At 39.2% G+C, this 14,793-nt stretch overlaps 1 protein-coding gene across 2 annotated transcripts in view; it reads right to left on the reverse strand.

Moving 5' to 3' along the window:
- Window positions 1-14,793, reverse strand: part of CDK5RAP2 (CDK5 regulatory subunit associated protein 2) — a 70,170-nt gene that overhangs the window by 52,761 nt on the left and 2,616 nt on the right. For both annotated transcript variants that reach the window (XM_041475062.1, XM_041475061.1), the window contains exons 4-12: window positions 12,749-12,859; window positions 11,869-11,945; window positions 11,000-11,120; window positions 9,394-9,545; window positions 8,372-8,534; window positions 7,001-7,054; window positions 6,468-6,587; window positions 5,784-5,876; window positions 4,297-4,515 (exon numbers count right to left, since the gene is read on the reverse strand). In XM_041475062.1, coding sequence (XP_041330996.1) covers window positions 4,297-4,515; window positions 5,784-5,876; window positions 6,468-6,587; window positions 7,001-7,054; window positions 8,372-8,534; window positions 9,394-9,545; window positions 11,000-11,120; window positions 11,869-11,945; window positions 12,749-12,859 — 1,110 coding nt within the window. The remainder of the gene's footprint in view (window positions 1-4,296; window positions 4,516-5,783; window positions 5,877-6,467; window positions 6,588-7,000; window positions 7,055-8,371; window positions 8,535-9,393; window positions 9,546-10,999; window positions 11,121-11,868; window positions 11,946-12,748; window positions 12,860-14,793) is intronic.

The following is a 14,793-nucleotide window of genomic DNA, read 5'->3' on the forward strand; positions in this document are numbered from 1 at the left end:
CACTGTCAGCTGAAGGAGGCAAAGCTTGCACAGACACCAGCCTCACTTTATAAACTTTTGCCTCTACTGCACAGATTGTGTGGAAGAGAGGTAGAAACTTGTAACACAGGAGCTGTTCCCTAAAATTAAACAATTAAAACTTGCAGGAGTCTTTATAGTATCTAAACTTCTGTTCAGACCCAAAGAACCAGGTAACACAGCCTACATCTTCAAATAAATGTTTGCTGTTTATTCCCCAAAAGGGCCCATTTGTGAAGTAGCATGAGCCCTTTAAATAGTCTGCACATATGGTAGTCACTTACAAACTTTATTTTTACCTCCACTGGGATTTAAAATTTAATAGTTGTTTCTTATTCTAAGTCCAAAGAAATAGCACTAGTGACATTTTAATTGTAGTCTCTTTACAAACTGTTTTATGTCCTTTCTTGACTTAATTACCTTACTTCATGCAGGTTCACATCAAATCCTTAACATCACTTTATTACTTCAGTGTTTTATTTCTGTTTATTTTGCACATTAAATGCAAAATGTCATTTACAAAGCCTTTTGGTTTACTTTCTTCATTTTAGCTTCATCTCCAGGATTCAGCTAAGAAACACCTAACAGCTCCCAAAACCCCCTCAAATGTTATTCAAAGAACGATTACACCCTGACCCTCAGTTCATACAAACTCTTTTTTTTTCAGGAGCAAAAGAACCACTTGCTTGACTAAGAAAACTGAAGAACAGCAGAATCAGGTCCAAGTTTTGTCTAGATATCCAAACTCTCCAATATGTTCCTGTTTTTCCCTCACTGCTGCCTATAAATACAAACTGCAGTGGGAAGGAGTGCAAGCTCTGATCATTGCAAAGGCTTTTGGCTCCAAGTTGTGGAGCTCTTCGAGTGGGTCACGTTAAGCCTATTCCCACACAGCACTGGAATTGGAAGCAAAGGATCAACAGCAGTGTTATCACATTTCCTGTGCTGCAAAGGTCACTCCTTGGCTTTTTTAAATGTTATTTTTATACTATCAAGTTACTGAGAGGCTTGAACTGACACATCACCTGGAATTAAACTTCAAGGGACTTTTCCTCTGGCCTGCAACTTCAAGTGACCAACACTGTGACTCTTAGTGAAAACCATGAGCAGCTTGAAGATGACAGACATGCAGAGTTAGAAAGATGCTGCTGCAACAACTGTACTCCAGCTGTTACCTCATCTCTGTCCTTTGGTGCACAGCACCCGTCAGGTGCAGAAACCAGGTTTCTGCCTTGAAACAGCAGAACTCTGTAATGGCCACGTTCATGGGAAGAGCTGGACTGACAAGGGATGTAATTGTGGAATAAGTAGAACAGCCTGTGTGAAATTTGCAATTTGCACGTAACTTTGCCTCTACTATTTCTGCCCCCAGAACTCCCTAAATCCTTCCCAAGGCAAGCTAAAGGTGAAACAGAAAATTACCTTCTTTGCATGAGCTGGAATTCTATAACACACCAAACTATCCATCACTGTAGCAGTTGCTTGAACTCATTGACCACTCAAATTGTCTGGGAGAAAATCTATTGGTTTCTATACATTGACTTGCAAGGGTAATATAGTACCTACAGCTCTCAGAGCATAAACTTTGCAATTCTCTCTGCCAACCTTTTCCCCAAGAGACTTTCCTATGATTAATGATAGCTGAACTAAGAAAAATGAATGTGAAACACTCTAATATAGAAGACTGGAGCAGATGCCTCCCCCTCCTTGTCAGATGAAAACCAGTTTGGTGAATAATTAAGTTGTGAAGCTCCAAAACCTTCCTCTCAGGCTAAACTACAGCTAGGAAGACTAAATAATAAATTCTGCCTAATGAGTTATTATGCATTTCCCCAACCAACTGATCAAATAGGAATATCTAGTAAATACACTTTAACTGTCTACATTTAGGTCTGGAGAGAGAATGGATATGTGAAGTGTTTAGTCATGTAAATTTGAACAAAACTCTCAAGGAAGAAGCATTCCATCCCTGTTACAGGCACAGTACCATGACAGCCATGAACAACATCTAAGGGACGAGATGTTTATTCCTCACCAACAGTGTGTAAAAATAAAAGTCCAAAGTTTCTTGTTCCAAAGAGCTTTAAGTGATGCTTAACAGCATCTCGATAGTGATGCTTAACAACAGCTTTTGGAAAGCACAGCAGAGAAAGAGCTTTGAAAGCTCTTTCAGATGCCTTTTAAAGTTGCCCACCCTAAGGCAGGAACATGGCTCAAGAACATCTAAACCCATTAATCCAGGAAACTCCTAAAATTGGACCAAGTCTGTGATCTGGATGATCAGCTCACGTGTAACATTCGTATTTGATTTAGTTTCACCTTCTTCCCTTCCAGGGCAGTAATGCCCAATTCATGTCCAGACACACTGGGTTTACAGCAGGCCCAGAAATACATTTTAAGGGGGTTGTGTGTTGGGGTGTTTGGGCTTTTTTAATAAAATATGCAAAAATTAGCCTTACCCCAATTACACTACATGGAAAGTCACTGCAAATTTCCCTGTGAATGAGTGAAGAGCTAGGGCAGCAGTTCATTACAGAGATTGAGGGCATTTTCTGCAGTTTATACACTTTTTTTTGCTAACTTTATTCCAACAAAATAGAAACACTGATGAATAGGCATCTTGGAGCATAAATAGAACTGAGTTTTTAAGGCTGTCTCATAAAAAGTTTGCAGCAGATCACCAAAGCAGTCTCCTATTTGTCAAAGAGCAAAATCTCACAGCATATTGTTTAACTCCCACATATCTACTACTTAATGGGCAACACTTCACAGGCAATGTGGTTCTATCCAATGCACTTGCAGCTCTGAAATTGAAGCAGCTGTTCTGTAAGCAGTAGGAAATAGGTTAGGGATATAATTTTTATAAGACTGCTCATCTTTTGGCAGGAATGCTTTTCCCCAAGGAGCTCATCATTTACATGAAAAACTTGGACATAATGGAGTCAAACAGGGCTTCTGTAATCCAGCTAACTTCAAATCCCCTGGCAACTCCCTCCTCACTCCTATTTTTCCTGTACAGTTATATTCTAGCTGAGCTGAAAGATGAAAAAAAAATCTGAATAGAGAAGACAGTTAAATATAAAATACTTCAAATCAATAAATGTTCTTTGTGGCTGTTTTACTGACAGCAGCGATCTGTTCTCGCTCTCCTTAACCTCAACACCCCAAAGAAATCTCAAAGCACACCAAAGATAGAGATTTTGTGATGGAAGCCAAACCACAGTTGACAATCAAACAAAAATACGTTAAATTGGGAGTAGGAGGGGGAGAGGAACTTAATTTTTTTGTAGGTAAAGAGACCCCTCTGCTGGTTTTATGGAATAGTGCAGGAGCAGCAATTTCCACGTCTTCCTGCTTTATTAAGGTCCTTATTTAATACTGGAGCCAAAACATCTAGTGAATAAAGACAGGCTCATTAAATCTTTTATGTAATTTAATATAGCAGGAGACTAATCCCTAACTGAGGAGGATCAGACTCTGGATATAAGCAGGACTCTGCTCATTATGCAAATGCTGCCCTCCTGGAAGCAATGGTGAGAAGACTTTAACAAAATCCACATGACAAAGCATTCAGGTGAGAAGTGTTTTGTGTCAAAGCCTCAGCAGAAGCCACATCCTTTTTTCAAATTAAGAAAAGGAGAAACTTGGTTATTCACTTTGTTGCATCAGCTGTGAGTGCTGGGGGCAGGAAAGCTCATCTGGATGTCCACAGCAAGGTAAAAACCCCCAAGACAATATGAAGCAGCAGAATTAATGAACAGCACCTCATTTTTATCTTAAACTGTGATCAATTAATCCTGTGCTTTGGGTCTTTTGCAAGCAGAAGTTATTTAATATACAGCCTTTACAGTGACCATGCTAGGAGAGCAGAGAGCAGGCTGAGGCTTGGCTCCAGGTCACAATTAGAAGAAAGTTTTAAGTAGTGAAATTTAAGATAATCTATAGACGTGCAACAAGAAAAATATGGCAGAAATGTAAACATACATCATCCTGATGTTCAGATTCTCCCATCAGAAAAATTGGATCAACAGTAACCATTTACCGCTTTTAAAGGTTAATGGTTTTTTTTCTAGGACCTAACAAAATTATATTTAAAATATTCTGTGCAGATTATGTGCCAGAATTTTCCTTGATCTTCACACACAGCATCAGGCAGTGTCAGGCATTTCCTTCCCAAAAGTTATTTAAATTAAAAACCTAATTTTGTTAGAAAAGGACCTGCTAAAGCACTGAATGATTTCTAGACTTTAGGAAATAAAGCAAAAACGTGATAATAACATTAATGGTTTTGTCACTTCTGCTCTTCTGCAGCTGTGCTTCATCCAGCTCCTTCTCCATTTTCTCTCTTTCCAAATTCAGATCACTCAGCTCTTGCCCAGTGACTTTAATTATCCTCTGCAGCCTGCGATTCTCAGCGTCCTTTGTGAGGTTCTCTGAGCGCAGCTCTGCCAGCAGGGTCTCCTTCTCCATCAGCAGAGCCTGATAATCTGCAGCACCCTGGAACACACAACACATTCAGGCTCCAGAAGGGGGTTTTGTGGAGCCTGGGAGTCTTTACCCCCATTGCATCCCACAACCCTGCCCCTCTTCCCAGTGCATCACAATTGGGGTGCAAAGAAACAGTGAAATGACAAAACAAGGAAAGTGTAACACTAAAAACTGCCTCTAGTGATGTAACAAAACTTTCCATGACATCCACAGCAGGCTGAGGAAGCCTGAGGTGACAAAGAATGAGGCAAAGGTTGACATGCAAAGGAGTCCACAGTGCAGACAAGGTCATGGCAGTATTATTGATTCACAGAGCTTTAATTACATCAAACTATTTCTGGAGTAGAGTCCAATTTCAGTCTGGACTAGGGCAGGAAGTTACTGAGTCTTTCATGGAATCACAGAATTAAGGTTGGAAAAGACCTTTAAGATGGAGTCCAGCTGCCAACCCAGCACCAGCAACCCAGATCCTCAATGCCACAGCTGCACATTTTGGGATGGTGACTGCACCCTTCCCCTTGGCACAGATCTGTTTTGTGTTCCACCACACTGCTACAGCTGGCCCTGGAGTCAGAGCAGAGGGCTCTGCAGCACCTTTACTCACAGAGAGCTGCCTTCAGCTCAGGGCTGGAGCTAAGGAGCAGAGTGCTGAGGAGCAGGACTCACTCTGCAGCGTGGGGTCTGTGGACAGCAGGGATCAGTTGCACACTTTAAACTCAGAACATTTTAAAAAGTCTCAGAAATCATGAAGTCCCTTTTCTCCTTCTCTCACACACAAAAAGCATTACTAAATCACATTTTCACAAATAACATTCCAGTATTTTATAAATAGTGGTTTCACATTTATTGTATAAATAAATCCAAGCAGGTGTCTCAAACCCAATTCAACTCTGCTAATAGGAAGCCTATACTGGCACCATACTTTTGGGGAAAAAAACCGCAAGATAACCTCAGCTTCCCAGATATTTATGTCTTTATTTTTAACTTATTCTGATATTACATGTTTCTCCCTTAAAGGTTCTCAGTTGGTTTAGATGTTAAAAAAACCCAAAAAACAAGAAGGAGAAACAAGGTAAGTTATTTTAACATTCTATTGCTCAAATAATTTTATTTAGGATTTTTTTTCAAAGCAATAAAGATTAAGAATTTTAAAACAACATTTTAAATTGATTTCCATTCCTCTGCTTTCGAAGATAGCAAGCACTGCCTGCTGTGTGGAATTACAGAGAAGGGAGAAGCAGGAATTGGAGAAATCACAACAAATTGCTTGTTCTTACCTTGAATTTTTGGACATGTGCCTTGTGAGTTGCCTCTCTTGCCTTAGCCAATGAAGCATTTAACTCCTCAATTTCAGAAGCCAGCTCCTCATTCTTTAAATAAAGTGAAATGAATACTATGTAGGAAGAGTTATTTCCAAGGGATGGCAATGCAGTAACTTCTACCCCATCTCATTAAACATTCATCCAACTACACAAAACACTTACAAGAACACCAAATGCATCATAGTAAATCCTATATAAAGAAATTTTTGCTGTTATACACTCACTAGACTGCCTATCACTCAAGTGAAGTATTTCCCACTCTTCCACACAATCTGAATTTCAGCTGATGTTGACCTCTCTCATTTTAGCTGCCTTTGACAGCTCCACTTACTCAACAACATAAAATACCCCTCGTATCTTCTAAGTGGTGCTCAGAGCTGATAAAAATCAGTATGCAGCTGAAAACATTTTTCTTTCAAGCTCCTAAGGGAGGAAGATACTTAACTGATACTCTCTCCTCTCTCCACCAGTCCAAGAGCCCAAACTGCAGACAAGCAGAACTGCCTGGAGAGGCGACAGCAGTGACAGGGACCCACTCAAAGCCTCCTCATGGTTACAGGGAGATCAGACCCTGCCACACACACACACACCCCACTCCGTGGTACCTCAACAAACCAGCAAGATCACAATGACCCTCACCTCTTTTTCCTTTGCTTTTAAGGCAACAGTTAGTCCTTGGATAGTTTTATCCCTTTTCAAACCATTCTTCTTTTCAACAGCAAGCTCATTTTCTCTCTCTTGTAGCTCTTCTTGCAGCGACTAAATTAGATTATGTGAAAGTTGCATTAACTTCCCACTAAGAGATACTGTAACTGCACATTAATAAGTACACTCCCTCGGAGTTCTTGGAGCTTATTACTCAGATTACCAACATAAAATACAGTCCCCAAAATGAGAAGCAGCATCTTAAAGTAGTGCCTGGAATATTGTATAAGAAGGGAGCAGGCTACAAGCATCAGCTTCAATATTTGATGAGTGTGTCTATCAGCTTTACTGAAAATTGCTTCAAAAAACAGGAGGGGTCCTCTGTCATCCCAGATAAAAGAGATTTTAACAGAGGACCTGCTCTGCTTTCCTTGGAGTCAAGGCCTCTGTGCCTATGAAAGGATAACAGAGGGAGCCCCACACACACTGTAACGGGTCAAGGAAACAGGAGCAAAACTGGAACTTACCTGAATTTTTTTTTCAAAGGAATTTCTCTCATTTTTAAGCTCCGTTCTAAGAGCCTATAAGAACAAAACAGTAGTTATGGCCACTTTCATTCATTCTCAACACAAATACACTCATTAAGCATTAAAGTGAAGCAAAATGAGCTTAAAAACCCTGGGCATAAAATAAGCCAGTCAAAACTAGGAAGAAATAAAATAAAATAGAACAAAAACCCTCAAAACATGTTCTTCCATGCATGAGACAGAACAATTGCACTTGCTGAGTTAATAGAGGTGCACTTTTATGTGACATTTATCTTTGTCAGCAAGAAGCTTTTATCAAGCGAGATTTTAATTAGCACTTTTCCCTGGGGAGGTTACAGAATTATTTGTTTTAAAAAAGTAATCATACATAAAACTAGAGTTCTGCAAAGGTAGTCATCAGATTTTTTTCTCCAATACTGCCCCCAAATGATCACATGCATTCTGTTCACCTCCAGTGAAATGATTAAAGATGATGCTGTTTTCACCTTGACACACAAATACTCTTGTGAAATCAGGGGGGGTTTTCCTGGCACAGACTGATTTAATTGCAAGACCACCCAGAACTGAAAACTTTTACTACCTCTAATCAATCCAATCATAAAAGATTCTTGACATAGACAAAAAAAAGTGTGTATGTACTGAGCTGAGCAACATTAAGTTCTAAAACAAAAGGGGAGAAAAATTCTCAGATGCCTGACAGCCTCCATAATTAACTTTCTTAATTCTGCCAGCTTTAATTTTGTCTTTGAATAACCAATAGGAAAAAAAAAAAGAAGATGACAAGCCCCAGGACCTGTTTCTACATTCCAGCTTTCAGGAGCTCTGTCTTCCTATTTAGGAGCCAAGTGAAATAAAAGACTGATTCTTGTACCTTTTGTAAGTTAAAGGGTAAACCTTTAAACCTGCACTTTATTTCATGAGATGTTTTTATGCCTACCTCCCTTACCACAGTTTTTTTTTCAGCCCATAACAGCGGAGACACTTCCCAAGAACAAATTCTCAAGTCACATTCTTAACTTTTATAGCAGTTATGTCATCCAGTGAGGGATCTATTAACATCTAGGATTTCTCTAATATATATCTCTGTAAAGCCACTGCACTCTATCTACTCCACAGGCATCAAGTCAGTGGGAAACACAACCTCTCACTGAGGAAATGGATAAATAAGGATGAATATTGCCCACCAAGCCACAGTACAATCCATGAATGGTAAGGAACTGGAGAATGGAGGAGGAAATAATATTTTTAAAAATTGGCTGATGTCACTCACATAGTGTCATGCATAAAACCTTTAAAATCCTACCCTCCCATGAGATTTATAACATATAATTCATCAGGCAGCTTCCTCACCTCTATCTCACTATCCTTTTCAAGCCTCAAGGCAATGGTAAGTTCTCTGATTTTTTCTGCTGGCAAGTTCCCATCAGAAGATGCACTCTGAGACTTTTCCTTCTCGAGGTGTTGAATTAGAGCTTCTTTATTTTTCAGTGACAGATTCAGTTGCTCTATAAGTCTAAAATTACAAGATTTTAAGTATTAATCTTGCACCATCTACCACCAATTCCCCAGTCATTGCAGTGAATCTTGCATACAACTCTCCTAAGTGAAGACTCAAGACAATACTTGCAGAATTTAAGGAAGGACTTTCATAACCCTGGAAAACCTGAAAATGGGCTGTAACTTTAACATAAGCAAACAGGGTTGAGCTACCTGCAAAGTTCTCCTTCTTATTTTCCTCCAATACCACTTCAAATATCAACAGTTCATTTTCAATATTTTACTTACATTGTCCTTTACAGCACACACAAAAACCTTATTGGTCTATTTCCTTTCTTAGCCCACACACCACCTCCTTACGTGCCTTCAGCAAGTGTCTCTCGAGTACTCAGTTTCACCTAAATTTGTATCTAAGTGGTTCTCATCTCACAAAAACAAAACAAACACAGTGCTGCTGTGTTCTGTCAATACACATCTTCACACTCCCAGTATTCCAAGATGATGTTTTCTGGCAGACCTGAGCGTTACACACAAAAACTTTGCAGCATAAGATGCCATCACTGATTCCTCGTGTTTTGTATCCTGGATTGTATTTCTAACAGTGTTTCTTTTCCCATTAAATTTACCTGCCTGACCTCTGAGCTTATGTTTCACACATCCTGGCCCTTTCAGGCTTTCAGGGAACTTTTAAAGATGACTTTGCTCCACAAAGCACTAAACTGGTTGCTGTGTTGCCATTCACTCCATGGGTGGCCGGTAACTCTCCTGTCCCAAGGGCAGGACCAAACTAATCAAACCCAAAGCTGTGCTGACTCTTCACACTTTAACAATAAAGAATTCCAGCAGTCAGAAACATTGCTGGCAACACTTCTGACCTGTCTTTCTCAGCTTCTGTAACCTTGTCCACATCCTTGGCAGGGGCATTGATAATTGAAGCAAGTTTCTGCTCAGCAGCAATTCTCAGAGCTTTCTCCTTCTCTGTCATAGCAAGGGCTTTTTCCACCTCTTCTTGGGCAGCTTTAAGATTCTGAAATCAAAACACACAATCCTGATGCCTTTAAGAACTAAATGCTCATTAATTTTTTCACATACTGAAGTTTCTTCTACCCAACATATGTCAGGATGTTTAATTTAGGAACTTTTACCAAGTATTTCAAGTTCTTTGTAAATGCTTCTGAACTCTGGGTCTGCATTTTCAAGAGTAATCCACTTTCTGTGGTATAGAAAGAAGGAAAATTTGTTTCAAAGAAATAAAAAATACCCTAACTGACAGCAGAACAAGAAACAAAAGTGCCCCTATGCTATGGTTTTAGATTTAGCAATTATAAAATAGTTTTGTCCCACTGTCCTCCCACTATCATAATAAATAGCTACACTTAAATGAAAGAGGTTAAAGAAGGGCTTTTTTGTTCAATAAAATTAATATTCCCAAGCTCACTGTAGCTAATTGGAACTCTCTCCAACATCATTTATAATATTGTGCAGGAATTGATAAAGTATGAACCAGACATTTTTCTCTTGAACAGCAAAAGAAATGGAGATAACAGCCAGAGATTTCAGTCAACTTCCTCTGGGTGACCCAACTCAGAGAGATGGAGAACACCAAAAAAAAAGACACAAAACAACTTGCCATATACTACATCAAATTTGATTCAGATCTTCATTTTTACACTGCAAGCTTCCCTGCTGTGTTCACCCAATTTAGTTTCCTATGAAATAAAAGCCTCCTTGTAGCCCAACAAGCCATTCCCCTCCTTGCCTTCACATCTAAACTAAAAAGCATCTCTTTGGGGGAAGGAGAGGAAAAACTCCCTCACCACTGAACTTCCCCACTCAACCCCTCCCCTGAAAAGCTGTTTTGCCAACATTCACCTGTCAATCAAGAACTCTGAAGGAAATTAATCTTTGTTAGCACTCCCTAGATCTATATAAGTACATGGTGCTGTGTAAACCTGTGACTAAAACCACACTGCAGTGTTTGAATTCATAAGCAGAATAAAATTAATGTCAGAGGCCAACAATATCTTTGGGCTACAGAAAATACCCCATCTCCATGAGATCAGGAAATATGCTCTTCAACCTATCAGATCTGGAAAACACCAGCCTGACTGCCTGATCTGGGACAGAGGAAGCAATTTATGAACTTCTCTACCAATTCAACAGCACAAAGAATGCTTTCAGAAATCCCAGCTCCACTAAAATGAATAAGAGGTCACACAAATTCCCCCTTCCTCCTCCCTGAAGGATCTCACTTTAAATGGACTTCAGTCATCCTTGTGAGTCCCTTCCTTTAACACTACAATTCCCCTGTAAAGTAACCAGAACTCAGCAATAAATGCAGGAATAAACTGCCTCAAGCACAGATAGTGAGAAATTAAAAAAGATATTACGAAAATATAGGTTGAGCACAGTATCAAATCTCAGACAACTGTACAAAGACAGCAGTGATTCCTTGATATTCCTTCAGCTGTGGTCACTCACCTCTTCCAGAAGGTTTATTCTGCCAGTCAGCATTTCCTCCATCTCCTGCATCTTCTTCTGTGCCTCCTTCCCATGCTGCACTTCAGCATCACCACCCTGGGCCAAGCTTTCAACTGCCTTACTGAAAGAAATAACACAGACATAAATCCCAGTGCATATCAACGTGGAATACATTTCAAGTGCCACTGGCTGATGGATCATGCTCAAGCATCTTCCACCTTCTCTGTACCTGCTTATCACTTTAAGGTTCAATACAAACATCTACAGACTATGCAGCAATTTGGGTGCTCTCTGTTAGTTACACATAAAAGCCTTGGCACAGCGGATAAAGAAGCATTTTAGAGGTATGATGAAAAAGTGAAATATTTCCTTTGTATTTCTAAAGCTTCCAAATACACTATAAAGCCTTCAGCAGAGCTGTGTTTTCCACAGGAAGCAGCACTGGAATAAACTGAAGACACGGAGCTGCTGAGATCTCTCCATTTGCCTTTTCAGTATTTGTTAACACCTTGGGAGAAAAGAACAGGTAGTGTCTCATTGCCCAACACCAGATGACCACTTGTTCATGACTGCCACCTAAATTTTGCTTTCTAGCATGACCTTGTGCAAGGTCCCCTTCAAAGCACAGCAGTTCCCTTTGAGCAACCAGGAGAGATCAAACAAAATCCATCTGCTCCACAGGAAAACAAAGAAAATTCCACTGCAATTGAGGCCCGTGGGGCAATCAACAACTGCCAGCCTCGATTAGTTTTGAACCAGACATTTCTAAATAAGTGTCCTTTAGATCCTCCAGTTCCTAAAGCATTAGGAACAAAACACATAGAAGCAAATCCTAAGTAACAGACATCAAGAAATAAACTGGTGCTTACTAGGCCTTGATGAGCAGCTTCTCCCTCTCCTGCAGTTCACGCTTCAGACTTTCTATCTCAACTTTCAGCTCAATGTTCTGTGACAAAAGAATGAAAATGTCTGGAAAGAACTGGAAGATCACCCATCCCAAAAGTTAGTGGCAGTGTGTAGATTACTTTTTGCTTGGACCAGCAAATACAAAGTATCACTGGGATAAGAACAGACATCTAGCTGTTAAAAGACATATTTTGCAAGGTTCAAGCCCTCCAGAAATATCAATAGCATTAAGGACCATTGCACTCAAGCAATAGAAATCCCCTGCACACACATTTAACTGCTCTAATAGGGAGTACTGCACTTCAGTTTGGAAATTTCTAGGGTTTCCAAGCATATTTTTTCTTTAAGCTACAAGACATATTATTTTCTTTTCAAAACCCGATTTTATCAACTACGGAGGTTTTTAGTAATTTTAGAATTTTTTTTTATAGCTTGAGGAAACCTCTTATGATGCAATTGTACAAAGAACTCCTTGGCCAGGAAGCTGACAAAAACCATGTCAACACATCAGCAATTACAAAAAAATCCCCAGTGGAGAAGACCAGGCAGCAATATTGAGCTGCAACTGTGATCCACCCAAACATCAATTCCTGTTCTGAACTACTGAAATATGCATCAAGAAAGACTCAAGTTTCCATCCCATTGTGGAAAAGAGACCTGAGGAAGGCACCTGTTCAGGTCACTTAAATTTAAGTTATTACTGAAAAGGATAAGGTCAGAATAAAATAATCACACCAAAATTTCCGATAACAGAAAAAGACTTAAAAGTCAAATGAAACAAACAAAACAAAACAAACTCTTCAAAAAGAGACACAGTTGCAGGAAATGTTTCTAAATGCCTACGATTTTGTAGATTTCTTCAGTGGGACCATCAAACTTCTGCTGCATTCGCTCCTCCAGAAAATAAATACGAAGTTTCAGGTTGAAGTTTTCTTTTTTCAGATCAGTGATTTGCTGTGAAAGACGAAAGATAATGAGTAAAAGGGGAAAAAAAGGAAAAATCCTAACTTCCAACAGTTTTGCTTTCACCAGTGCAAGACCAGAATTCCACGTCCTTGACACAGTTAAACTCACACATACATGTGGGTGACACACATGTATGTCCAATTATGAAGGTGTTAATTAAATATATAATAGACTTGTGCCCTTTGAGCTATTCCCTAAAGTATCAAAATATTGACTGACTTGACACAATAAGAATTCAGGAGAGATTTTTGAATCTAACAACATTAAGTAATTCTTCTAAATGACAGAACTTGAACAAAATACAAGATACAATACAATTTTCATGTTGAAACAGAAATATTTTCTAAGCAAAAGCCTGGGAAGGCAGTTTCATTAAGAGGACCCAGGTAACTTATTCATAGCAAGAAAAGCCACAAGCACACAAGTGAGCCCAATCGAACACCAGTAAAACCTTTATCCCATCCCATAACTCATAGTGCAATTCTCTGGGGGAAAAATTGCTTATCACTTTTAACCTTCCTTGTAGTAGCAGTATCTTAGGTGATGGTTTCATTAAAGAAAGGAGTCTCCCTCTAAATTTTTTTAAGAGATGAAGCATAAAACATTCATTCAAATAAGACTTATGTCCTCTGCCAGATGCTTTCAGCAAGTGGAAATCTAATATGTTACAGAGCTACTAATCAAATATTTATGTAGGCTTTTCCAGAACATTACAGTGCTATTTGTAAAAATTATTAGCAATACAATTTCCAAAATATTTGGCTTGTGAAACCCAAGATTACTTTCTGTAACTGCACTCAGAACCTGCATCTGCAAACAACAGTTTAATAATCCCTGCCCAGAAAGCTGCCTTGTCATTATTCACAAAAGTGAAAATCATCTGAGCAATTGAAAATCCTACATAAACTTCGTGGCTCACTCCCACAACCTGAAGCAATCTGTCAGTAAATCATTCCCAGCAGTCCCTGCTCATTCAGAAAAAAGTCCAAGTGACAAAAACACTTCGAAGTTGTACCAGCTGAACTTCTAATTAGTCTCCCTACAGTAAATATAATTCTGAGTCAAAAGGAAAAAATAATTTCAAAAGAATTCAACATTTCACAACTCTTGTTACATGTATTGCAGTGGCAACAGAGATAAACCAAAGTGCTTAAGGGTAATATTTTCAAAAGGCAAATGAAACAGACTGTGCAATCATAAACCAAGGAGTGAAACAAATGTCATCTCTGATGTTCAGTGTCTTGGATGAATATTAGAGCACACAGACAATTTATAGGTTATTGCTTAATGAAAGAAAACATGTAAAATGTGAGAAAGCTCACACTGCAAAAAGATTTTAAAAGCAACCCTCTGAACTTGTGCATTTGAAGACACAGTCTTAATTCCTTTGTGCATTTTGATTTCTGTATTTAAACAAAAGGAATGAAAACCAAGACAATTATATACATATTGCACAGAATATTCCACAGTATGAATAGCATGGCAGCAAATCCAAGCTCAGATTAGCTCCTTTCCAAGTCTGCATGGAGCCAGTTTTGTTCAAAAGGGGTCTGTCAGCAGTGGCTGTGGTTTCACAGCACCAGTTTCCAACTATAAAGGCTGTTTTAGATTTACAGAAAAACTCTAAGAGGGTTTGGTGAGACAAGAAAGAATCCCACAAATATTATTACCCAGCTCCCTTATTTGATACCCATCACCCTTTCTGCTCATGAACACCATTACCCACAACAAGGTCTCCTCAGAGATGCTTTTCACTTTGCCCATGTAATCATGTTTTCTATAATAGAATGGTTACCTCCATACTGCAACAAAGTGGGGCTCCATAAATAATTCAAAAACCTGCACCTCCAACATTATCCAGCTCAGCACCTTCTCCAGGTATAAACATTAAAGGACCTTTCCTACACGGATCCACCTTTTAG

The sequence above is a fragment of the Pyrgilauda ruficollis genome, unplaced genomic scaffold (assembly GCF_017590135.1).
Source record: "Pyrgilauda ruficollis isolate IOZ18807 unplaced genomic scaffold, ASM1759013v1 scaffold34, whole genome shotgun sequence".
In the NCBI taxonomy this organism is placed as follows: Eukaryota; Metazoa; Chordata; class Aves; order Passeriformes; family Passeridae; genus Pyrgilauda; species Pyrgilauda ruficollis.